Source organism: Hesperophylax consimilis, chromosome 8, assembly GCF_061612785.1.
Source record: "Hesperophylax consimilis isolate HC1 chromosome 8, BYU_Hcon_1.0, whole genome shotgun sequence".
Classification (NCBI taxonomy): Eukaryota; Metazoa; Arthropoda; class Insecta; order Trichoptera; family Limnephilidae; genus Hesperophylax; species Hesperophylax consimilis.
Window position 1 is genome coordinate 5,339,327 of NC_142843.1, and position 12,488 is coordinate 5,351,814.

Consider the following 12,488-nt stretch of genomic DNA (forward strand, 5'->3'; position numbering starts at 1 on the left):
ATTGTAATAATTTATGGTATTAACTACTCATTGATTAACTCTACTAAATAATGACAGTGGGGGGTCTGGTTACGCTGTTTTATTGCGTTTTCATTGCTAAATGCACAACATGCATTGATTTCCGGTTAAGAACATTATACTAATGGGGTATTTCTCAAACTATGAGTATCGTGATCAATGTGTGAAAGATTTAAAATTTATTTTTCTGTACTAAAAATTATTATTATTTTTTTTAATTATTATTGATTTTAAAACGATCTGACACCACATTTTCTTAAACGGTTTCAACTGGCTACAACGTCATTATGATGTAGATAACGCCACTGGCTGGTAAGACGGCTGGCACCGACGTTACCCGGTGTGACGTTACCCCCGCCATATTCACGAATAAATATGAACATGTCGTTTTGGCGGCAAATCGAAAGTGGCAAATTTAAAATCGTTAAAATTTATTTGTCAAAGAAAAAATACGCCATTTTATTGCGTTTTAATTGCTAAATGCACAACATACATTGATATCCGGTGAAGGATGTTATACTAATACACTTTCACAGTCGACGGCAATTTAAATTGACAAAATGTAAAAAAAAAATAAAAAAAAAACAAAAAAATAAAATAAAATAAATAAAAATAATAATTAAAAGTAAATAAATAAAAAATGATAACAACTAACAATTTGTAGGCTTTTTAAGACAGTTAAAATACAGTTAAATTAAACTAAAAACTATAGCAGACTTAAGGTCATGCGATGACCGGTGTTTTTTGATATAGTGTCCTCTGCGTGCAGTTTTATCTTTTATAAGCATAAACTTTTTAATATAAGTGTGTTTGTCGGAAGTGACTTGCCAGGTAATTATGTTTTGGTATCTTTTCTAAATAACAAATGTAGATCCTAGGAAATAAATTGTACAGCGCCCTTGAGGTGATTTTTCACAAAAACGGCGCTCTACAAATTATCCAATTATTATTTTTTTTTTTTTTTAAACTAAATATTATTATTATTATTATTATTAGGGTATTTCAGAAACTATGAATATCGTGAAAAATGTGTGGAAGATTTAAAATTTATATTTCTGATTCTGTTCGACGTACTAAAAATGTGTAATTTTATTTTGTACAAATTTAAAATCGTTAAAATTTAATCGTCAACTAAAAAAATGTGGATAAATAAAGTGAAAATACCCTATTGATACAATAATAAGGTTTTACTTTTAGGGTATTTAGCCTTGTTGCGCTTTTTCAGGCAGCCTTGGATTGTCCATCATCAGGGCAGATTTGTCCGAAAGGCAGTCTCAAGAACCATGACTTCTGTGGTAGAGCGGTAAGCCCTTTGGCTTTGTGTGAACTATGCCAACTCATTTAAAATAAAACTGTTGTCGATAATTTTTACTAGAACTTTCAACTCATAGGCACCAGATAGGCAAATAAAACTGATTATCAGATCTGTTTAAGAAAGAATCTCGATATTTGAAAATGTCTGATCAATTTCGCAAAATATGAGGAATATTAGATATTATTTGACACTCATAAACACGCCCACAAAACACCTCCATCTGTAGTTTATCTCCTTAATGAGCGTGAGAATTTAAAATCAAATCATGAAAAAACAGCAACGAATGCATAAAGAAAAATTATTTTATCGTAAGCAGCAATAAAGGCAATATTTCTCACGGTTGTGAGATGTTTTATGAAGAACTTAAGTAAAACATCCTGCTATGTGCAATGTGCATCCACAACCTATCATCTCATGTGGGGATGCTATCTGTATACCAGATTTATTCACTTTCAAGTGTTCTATTTACGTTGCAGACCTTAAAAAATGCAGAACGACTTTTTAAACGTGTTTAAAGTTTTATCTTCGGGTTCAACCGGGATAAAAAATCGTTCCCTTATTTGACAGGAGGTCCGAGTTCAAATGCTCAGAGTAAACTACATTGAACATTGTCACGGGCAAACATTCAAATGATCAATATTTTACCAAATTATGGTAATATAATTTATGTACTTTTACATAATTTATTATATATTTATACATGGTTTCCGTAGGTAAAGTGCACAAACTTCGGGAGGGGATTCTACATGATGGTAGAAGAAATAGAAATTAATAACTTTTTTCAAAAATTTGTTGCTTTTAATCCCATGAAAAAAAATTTTTCCATACAAACATTTCAACTTTTTTTTTCAACTACCTCAAAACTACCTTAAAACTTTGAAATTTCAAAAAAAAATCTTTTTTACTTGTACTATCGTGTATCACCTTCCGAAGTTTGTGCACTTAACCCCCCGGATATCCTATATATATATATATATATATATATATATATATATATATATATATATATATATATATATATATATATATATATATATATATATATATATATATATATATTTACAGGTAAAATTAGCTATTTTCTGCGTATATAGTCTTCAAAGTACAGCACGATAAAGTAATTTTTGCTGATTAAGGCATTTTTAATACTTAAAACTAAATTTATGGATAATTTTTTTTAATCGTGTATGAATTACTCAACTCTCAAATCTCTCATAATTATAAATAGAATTGCTATACAAATAACAACTTTTGAATAAATTTTAAGAGTTTTACGAATCCGTAAATATTCGTTTTTATCGTATCCTGTAAAGATTCCATTTTGGTGCTTGAAGGGTTTTACCAAACCACAATCGACGTAATCTCGATAGCGGTAACTTTGAAATTTAAAAAAAAAAGAAATTAATCAACAAAAAATGAAGACAATTCACCATAACGATCCTTACATTTTAATTTTGATCTAAGTGTTGGAATCTTTTGAGAGAAATAACATGTTCCAGGGCAAAGCCGGGTAGATAGCTAATGTTAGTTTATATGTAGGTAAATTGCTAATTTATTACAACGATGTATCGTTAAAAACAATATCCGTATAAACGTTACCACAATGTTGCTATTTATGGTGTTTTGCTAACAAAAACACGATGGACTTAATTACGGATACATGCATAAATGTCCGCTCAACGATAATGGGTTAGTAATAATAAATGCCAAAACGTTGAAGCCGTAAGGCTTTAAACCTTTATACTAAATTTATATCCATTTTAGGAGTTCCTGTACGGTGCTTAAAGCTCCCCAATGTTTATAATCTCTAGATTTATTTTAAAATAGTTCTCGAGGAAGTCCTTAAAATGACGTCACCTCGTTCCTACCCATTTATAACATATTTCTCTTAAGGCGATGCACTACGTCGTGTAATATTTTAAATTGATCCGCTATCAATAACAACCCTTACGTAGATGGCGATAAGGTTTAAATTCCCGCTTAACACCATTCTCAAAAACATGGCCAAAAAGTGCCTTTTATTTTATTTTGAGGATGTTCAGGCATAATTTTTTTTTTCGGATCATTTTATAAATAACTTAATTTGCCACATTATACAGTAAAATCATATCCGAAAATGGGTTCGAATTTAGGAGATTTTAAACTTTAAAGCAGTTTTTATAAGCCGTATACATTATTTTTTTCTGGGCTTATAAAAAGACTTATCTAAAAAATACTCGATTATTTCAAAGGTCAAGATTTATTCTACTCGCAGTATTTAATTAAAGCATCTGAAACATTTCTAGGCGACCAAATTTTCAAACCAAAAACACATGATTTTGCATTAGTACGTATGGCATCGCCTTAAACACTAAGTTTCTAAAAAAATAAGAATCCAATCGAGCTTTAAATTGGTTTGAATTGGTAGCATCGACGACATGTTGTAATTATTGTTTAATATTATTTATTTGGCAAATATAAATAAATAATAATACATGTACATTCTAGCAGCACGTTCATTAATCAAATTCTAATACATATAGTTTAATTTTAGTGATTGACGAACCGTTGAATGCAATATGTTAGCTATAAATTGAAAATAGTTTATAAGAAAATGAAATGCTTTACATACACCACTTTTAATTAGTAATAATCTACATGTTTCAAAGCCAATGGCATCTTTGTCACGATAATGAAAATTAATTAATTTTGTTGATTTTCACTATCCTGATGAATAATTAAACGTTGTGTATACAAAGTATTTCATTTTCATATAATTAAAATGACGCCATAAAGTAATTTTGCAACTATTGAAGAAGTGATAATAGTTTGACTAGACTATAGTTAATCATAAGATAGATCATTGTATAAATGTATTATATATTTGTACAATGCCCTTGAGGTGATTTTGCACAAAAACGGCGCTATACAAATGTTATTTTTATTATTTATGTTTTTAATATTCTCCTGATGAAGTATGATTCCTTCCAAAACCGGTAGAGCAATAAATATTATGAAAATAAAGTGGCTTCAAAAACACATGTAGATATGTGTGTTTATGTATTGCAGGTACATAGTGAATCAATCAAATATCTCAAAACGTTCCGTAGTGATCGACTTCAACTATAACATCATCCAAAATGTTAATAATAGACTGAGAAATCTTACTGATATAAAATATGGCTAATTTATTAAGAATCTCATCAAATTATTCATAACCCGGTTAAAATGAGTCCGCAGGCCCTTAACGAACGAATTGATAGGTTTCACGTGTTCATAAAAATCATTATATTTCGAATATCGTCATTATATATTATCAGGACAAATGCAGATGCATGAATACGTGTTCCGATATACCGGAAACGGCCTCCAATCCCATTTTTGAACGGATTTTATTAAATCAAAAACATTCATTTTTCTCCGTGTGGTGGTTCGGCTCTAATTCGACTCCGTATCTCATTCTGGTGCAGAGATATTGCGTTAATTATTCTTCAGGCGTCCTGGACTTTTTCTACCATATCAACAAAATTTAAAATTTCAGCGATATCGGTCGACTACTTTTCAAGTTTTGCGAACGCAAACATACGCAGACTGAATCATTATATTTATATCAGCTCGGCTCAGTTGCATCGAAAATAGTTAAAGTTACTTTTTAGTTAAGGTTAAATAAAAGTAACTTTTTTATCATTTCTTGCTTAAATGGGTTGTTTCAACTTCGTTTAAATAAAAGTTAACTAAATTGTTACAAAATAGTTACTTTTATTTAACCCAGCGATGTTGAGAGTTTAAAGTTAGATTTTGGTCAATTTTAGTTCAGCTGTCATCCGTCACCATCTTTCAAGGAACGAAATATTGTTTGAAGAAAAAATAGTTGAAAAAATGTCCCACAATCCGGGTTTTGATAATCGATTGATTTTAGAATAGGTGGGAAATAGAAAAAAGAAACAATTTAAACCACGAACCGATCATTTTCTGTGGGAAGAGTTGGATTTTATCGCCAGATTTCGTATGTCGAAAAGTATGGTTAGGCAATTAACATCACTCATTGCTAATGACATCACAACGTCTACAAACAAGTAAGTTTATTTAAACTAATGTATCTACTAAGTTCTATTGATAATATACTAGCATAGTTATATTGTATGTAACTGACAAAATAATTTTTTTGTCATTTCAGAAATCATGCTGTTTGTGCTGTGGACCAGGTTCTAATAACATTGCATTTTTATGCAACAGGAACGATGCAAAGATGCACAGGAGACATCTCTGGGGTGCATAAAAGTACTGTCTCGCGTGTAGTAGACAGGGTTAGCAGAGCAATAGCCCGCCTTCGGTCACAATATATTGTATTTCCTCAAACAGAGAATGAAATTCAGCAGTGTGCCAACGAGTTCTACAGCATTGCTCGATTTCCCAACACAATTGGTGCCATCGACTGCACCCATATAGGAATTCTCTCTCCTGGAGGGAACAATGCTGAGTATTACCGTAATCGAAAAGATTACTTTTCATACAACGTGCAAGCAATAGTGGATGCCAACTGCAAAATAACCAACATTGTGGCAAGATGGCCAGGTTCTACGCATGACAGCACCATTTTTAACAATTCCAGAATTAAAGGAAAACTGGAAGATGGGCTCTATGGAGCCAGACACCTAGTTGGCGATCGTGGTTATGCGGTAAAACCGTATTTATTAACCCCACTGGCAAATCCTGTTTCTGACGCTGAACTTTTGTACAATGAAAGCCAAATCAGGACAAGAAATGTTGTAGAAAGGACTTTCGGGATATGGAAAAGGCGTTTTCCTGCAGTAGGAACGAAATTGAGAATCGATGCCACAAGAGTGGAAGCCGTGATTGTTGCCACAGCGGTGTTGCACAACATATGCACTAACAACAATGTCACAGAGCCACCAGACTTTGTCACCATTCTCCAAGAAATTGACGGAGGACATTTTCCTGAAAATGTTGGACAGGGTAATAATGACATACAACAAAATCTTGTCAACAGTTATTTTGCTCATTTATTGTAATTTTTTTGTATAAAATAATGTATTAATTAACTTAAAAATAAAAAAGATTTACAAATAATAATAGAAAGAAAGAAAATAAATGTTTTAATCTATTGTAACGGGGAAATCATTCTCCTTTCGGTTTTCCTCTTTCAATTTTTTTACTTCTAACTCGTGTATATGTTTCATGTGTTTAATTTTCAATTCAAAAATAGCTTCACGACGCCTGTCTTCATGTTTCATGTGTTTAATTTTCAATTCTAAAATAGCTTCACGATGCCTGTATTCCTGTTCGTGAAGAATTTTTTTGTGCTCGAGGTCTAAATCTGTAGACGAATCTACAGATTTTTTTTGTGCATCCGCCAACTCCATGAAATTTCTGCGGACATCGTTTGGCGTGGATAGTTTTCTTTTTCTTGATAGGCCTAAAAAAATATTACATTACATTAAAAACGTTAGATAGTAAGTATTTAAGTAAGTAGATAGTAAGTATTTTATCTTATTATCTTAAGGTTAAACGCAACGCTCGTAATATTCTACGTGTTCATAGATGGCGTAATTAATTAATTTGATCAAAATTCGCTTTTTGCAAGGTATTGCTTTACAGTATTAAGACAAATTATATGTTTGCGCCCGCATATACGCAATATGAATATGAATAAATAGTTTTGTCTTTATAAAAACTAATTCTATCGAGAAAGGCATGCAAATACAATATTGGATTGAATAATCGGTACAATATTGTATTTGTATGCCTTTCTCGAAAGAATTGAGTTTTTAAACGAACAAAACTATTGATTCATATTGCGTATACACGGGCGCAAACAAATGATTTTTCTTAATATTGTAAAGAAATACTTTGCAAAAGCGTATTTTAATAAAATTATTTAATTAACGCCATCTATGAACACGTAGAATATAACAAGCGTTGCGTTTAACCTTAAGATGTTAAGATAATAAGATTCTATAATACTTAAGGCACAACTAAACTCACTTTTCAGGGATGGTGTTATTGGTAAGCGTTTAGTCGCTACACCTTGATACTCCGATGCACAAGGGAGTGGGGGATCTTCCACTGCCACCTATAAAGACATCATTATTCCATGTTATTGTGGGAAGAATAATTGGCTAACAGTTGGGGGACAAGTTCCATACTCATAGCGGGTAAATGAGTTCTCCCTTTTCAACACGTATTGTGCTTATGGAAAAGTTTTACCAGACGAGAGATCTGGGTTCGAGTCCCAGTTGCAACCGCTATATTTTATTTTTTCTGTGTCATGTACATTTTCATATTTTAATTTAGATTATTATTATTATCTTCTTCAATGATATATTACATTGATGGGAATAACATTCAAAAGTTAAAAAGAGAGTTTTCTTATAAAAAAAGTAGAATCAATTTTATTTGTACTATAGAATTTTGTATGTAATTGTGGTGTCATTTCTCAATCAAATGCAACAATTAACTGTTATACTCAATTTTTTTCTTATTATTTCTTAATTAACAATGATTTTATGATATTTAATCAGTGTTTAGGGTATATTTATACCGTTGATGTTAAATAAATAAATAAATTGTAAAAAATATTAACGTCTTTCTTACAAATTCCATCAAAAATGGTGTCTGAACATCCGCTTCTTCCACAGTTGGGTCTTCCGGTGTCTTGGGTCTTATGTGCAGGATCGGGGCGCACGGCAGAATTTCAGCAGCTTAAAACAGAATGTTGGATTTGGTTTTATAACATATTTTGTCATAAATAAATGATTATTCGCAATCCATAACTGTGAATGAAAGTAACGATGTTTGGAATGCTAATCATACAGTGGATAGTATATAGAACTTACTTATAGAAGCATCGTCATCAAATTCAGAGTTGATCCCTTCCATGGATATTTGCATGGCACCTTGCATCCATGTTGCATTATCGCTGAGCTTGGATGGTGGTGGACCACCCCCAGTCTTTCGGCGTTCTTTCGTGAATTGTGAAGATTCCTGGAAAAAACATTTACTCATCATTTCAATTTTGAAACAATCCATGACTTCAGAAAACAATGTGTGACAATCTACAAACCTTTCTGGCAGACTTTTTCAAGTTTTCAAACTTGTTTCTAAGCTGTTTAGTGGATCTATAACGGTTTGCGGGACAGGAGGCGTTATATTTAGTTGTCAATAATTCCCATGTCTGGTCCTTCTCTTTGACATGCACAGCATCGCTTTTTTTGTTCAAAAGAATATTCTTGTGGGCCTCCACGAGCTCTCTCAGCAAAATGACATCTTCAGCGCTAAAGTTTGAAGATCTCTCTCTGAAAGTAAAGTTCGTCGTATTGAGAAGAAAATAATATAACAAGTCGAATAAAATACACATACGACAATAATAAAACCTACTTACTTTGTGATTGTTTCCATTTTTATTGTGTTTAACTGAGCTGCGAAATAACCTCAAAACTTCGTAAACGTCAAAGATGCGTCAAACAAAGACAATGATAAACCGCGTTGAACTGCAGTGTTGACATGCGTAAAAATAATTATGTGTTTATTTTTATTAACAAACATCAAATACAAGGAAAATTCGAAGCCATTTCGATGGTAACACTGGTAACTTTAAACTAACTATTTTAATGTTGGTGCAACTCAATTTTGTTGAATTTTAGCTTAACTTTAGTTAGGGCTTAAACTCAGTTTAAATATTTAACTTTAAACTTTACTTTAATTATTTTCGATGCAATTCTCCATTCTCAATTCTCACAAATTTTGATGATTCAACAAACTAAACAAAATAGTAAAACTAAAGAGAAGCAAAGATTTCCAGTTTCCAGGGACGATTGAGTATGTTCGTCCTAATGACACAAAAAATAACAATAAATTAAGATTGTTAATCTCACAGTAGCTTTTTAGTATAAAACTTAAATTAATACATATCCAAGAAACTTGAAATATCTAATCAAAATAACTCGAATGAACAATGAAAGCGACGCAATACTGAAACAAACAAAAAAAAACACCAATGATAAATAATGGTGTTGCCGGTTTACTGCAAACGGAACATGTGCGGAATAAAACAATGAAAAAACGCGAATGTCCTCCAAAGGTCGGCCACATGTCACCGGCAAAAACTGGCTAAAATAAATAATATTTATTTAGTGCGGCGCGATTCGTAACGATGTCTGGCGGATCGGATGGAGCGAAGTTCCCAGTTATGGTTCCCACAAGGGGATAATACGCCTGGCCTTGACTTACAACACAACAAAACACTGGCAGCGGATGTTTCAACCGAGAACCGCAAACATCTTGAGCAAACTCTAAAGGTGAACGTGAACATTCGACATCATTATATAGTATGCTGGCCTGATACATTTTGGCTATAATAACGTGGTCCAAGAAAAAAAAAAGCACGAAATATTAGCTAACTAACGAGGGAAGCGAAACATTGTGAAATTCTGTAATATTATGTTATTTATTGCAGATATCTTCGAGTCGTCATCAAAGGCTGCTGAGGAGAGTTATTATTCTATAAATAAGTGAACTTGCATCTCGAAACCAGTTTTGATAGCTGTGGCCGGTCGTTATTGGCAAGGTCAGAATATCGTTAAAGAGAAGAGGAATTTTCAGCGGACTAGTTAGTTCAAAATAATTCACATTGGAAAAATTGTTCGTTTTACGCTATAATAAAAACAGTCAACCAACGTGTTGCGGTTTTTAGTTTGCATAACATTTATAGATGAGAGATCTGGCAATGAGGCAGTAGGCAGTATAGTAGACGTCCTGTTGTATGCGGGCCATATGTGTGTATCCCGAGATGTTTTCATCCCGCATGATCCCCGGGTCGTGTGAAGGGATGTCTGTTGGCACCTACTTGTTCAAGTCCCCCCGTGTAGACGTGATGCATCTCGGCTTAATGTCACCCTGCAACCAGCTACTAACTCTTCTATCCCGGTGTTATTTAACAGATAATGGCCACTCGGAGATGTGGTGAGGATAGAAGAACCATTATCTCGAAGGCAGCGCGGTAGTAAAGAAGTAAAACATAAAGTCGAAGTGAATTAATGAGTGTTCCACACACTTGTCATTTTACGGCTTGTCTCCGTCACCGTGCTATCTATGGCTTTATTACTGAATTTACGACTAAAAATTATCTTTACAAAACCATGGATTCGATCATAAAATAATGCGGAGTTTTAGCTCTCTCGTGATTAAGAATTTGATAATACTTTTACGGGTGTATTTACGACATAGTGTGTTTCTCGTACAGCGCTGAACACAGGGAGCGATCTGCTAATTTCAAAATAATAGGATTTATTAGCTTTACGAGCTTTTAATAAGCCGTCACAAATCAGTTAAAGTATTCATGCCCTTTAGGATAAAAATCCGCACATTTTAAGGTGTGGTAGAACTTTGATTGTACCGTAAATCTAAACCTTTTCATAGCCAACGACATCTGTAAATACATACAGTTTTCGTTTGGTAGCATGTATTCATATTTCGAAAGACCAAAAGCTGTATTAAGTTATTTTACAGCTTTTGTAATGTTTTTACAAAAATGGTATGTAAAATACAAATTAGTTACATACCTTTTTGAGTTTCAGGACGAGTTGTTTCACAGAATTTGAACAATTCACCAAATTTTAGTTAATTTTCAATTTTTCGTCCTAAGATATTGACGTAATGTAAGGGGCTAGCTAGCTGATTATTTAATGAGATACATGACATTCAACTGGATGAAGTAATCCATGTTTAATTAGAAAAATAAATTTAATGACAGATAACAAATATCCGATTCATTAACTTCTCGATTTAATCCATTACAATCGGGAAGGTGTCACAGTATGGCACTGTTAATTACAAATTAATAGCACTCTGCTATAAGGCAATTAGTTTAATTACCATAACACTAATGTTTTACATTTTTACCATCATTATCCTCTTTTTACATTGCCGCATCTGGTAATCCTATACCGACAGGATGCAAACCTACCCTACCACTGCAAACTGTAACCAAACCCCAACTAGAACTTGTGCTTACAACCACATTAGGTGTTATATAATCATAATAATATTGGACAATTTGTATAGCGCCGCTTTTGTGAGATATCACGTCAGGGGCGCTTTAATTAGTAAAATTAATTAACTCTCACAGGCAAAACGACAGCAAAAATACACAGATATTGAGCGTGAATTTATTTCGTTGATAAGATTCTTGGATAAATCAATGGACAGCCGACAAACACGAAACGTGGCAAAAAATGACTCGGACCATTAAAAAATAATTGAACAGGAAATCGGTTGATCGGTTGAGAATTCCCTAGCATAAAAACATGGTGTTCTTAATCAGGTATGAGAACTTTAAATCGCCATTATGATGAGTTAGCATGCCGCGGGTTGTGACTGTGACATCCCTACGACTGTCATTATTACTACGCGGCAAAAGAAACGCAAGGGACCGAAACAGCCGGAATACGAAACGCGCACTTATACTGTCCCCAGAGAGAGGTCGTATGCACGTCATCGACGGTCGTACTCTTCCTCCTCACCAGTCTTGCGTGAATATAAAAAACATACCAGAACGATGACGTCACGTACGTGATATACTCTCACTCGTATACACATATTATAACAAGTAATGCAAGTAGTGACTACTTTTTAGATTCATAATAGGGTAGAGTAAGTAATCCCGAAGAAACTTGATGCTAAACTTGCCCACATAATGCGGTGGCCGTCATTGAGACGCGCCTTCGACGGTAAATTAAAATTGAGTTTACGATTCAGGAAATAATAAACATTGCAGAAATAAATACAGCTTTAAACGACGTGGCTAATTTGTCCTACGCGAAAATATGAACACATAAATTGTTTAAAATAATGTCAATAAAACGAATATTACGTACTGTGAAAAGGGATCAATTCATTATTATAAGTGATAGCAGTAATGTAAGTAAATACATGAACTCTTTGCATTCTGTGGCTTTAATTACGCGACAGTAAGTACCCGAGTCCTTGCACTCCGCGGTCGGGCCGTGACCCGCGCAATGCAAGTGAAGTTGACTACGCACTAACGCACATGGTTCCCACAACACACGAAGCAGTACCTACCTACAGTACCTACTAGTACTCGCACATCGCTCGTAACGCCAAACATACACACACTCTTTGCACGTAAATAATACGC

At 33.4% G+C, this 12,488-nt stretch overlaps 2 protein-coding genes across 3 annotated transcripts in view; both read right to left on the reverse strand.

The window, feature by feature from the left end:
• Positions 1-12,488, reverse strand: part of EcR (Ecdysone receptor) — a 690,636-nt gene that overhangs the window by 160,397 nt on the left and 517,751 nt on the right. The window lies entirely within an intron of this gene.
• LOC149421466 (uncharacterized) lies at positions 6,385-8,860 on the reverse strand. Of its 2 annotated transcripts, XM_089634812.1 has the most exons (6): positions 8,715-8,853; positions 8,397-8,628; positions 8,170-8,317; positions 7,928-8,034; positions 7,319-7,406; positions 6,385-6,749 (listed from the first exon to the last, which is right to left on the reverse strand). In XM_089634812.1, exons 1-6 carry the CDS (start codon positions 8,729-8,731, stop codon positions 6,430-6,432), a joined length of 912 nt encoding a protein of 303 aa, XP_089490938.1. In that variant the 5' UTR covers positions 8,732-8,853; the 3' UTR covers positions 6,385-6,429. The 2 variants fall into 2 exon arrangements, with proteins under 2 accessions (XP_089490938.1, XP_089490937.1); XM_089634811.1 differs by having other exon boundaries at positions 8,397-8,860.

What these genes read in the sequence shown, in the direction of transcription:
- LOC149421466 (XM_089634811.1), bottom strand. Translation starts at nt 8,690, where the DNA reads ATGTGTATTTTATTCGACTTGTTATATTATTTTCTTCTCAATACGACG. An exon ending in TGAAAAAGTCTGCCAGAAAG is followed by an intron (nt 8,318 to 8,396) that starts GTTTGTAGATTG and finishes TGTTTTTTCCAG; the next exon opens with GAATCTTCACAATTCACGAA. An exon ending in CACCATTTTTGATGGAATTT is followed by an intron (nt 7,407 to 7,927) that starts GTAAGAAAGACG and finishes ATGTCTTTATAG; the next exon opens with GTGGCAGTGGAAGATCCCCC.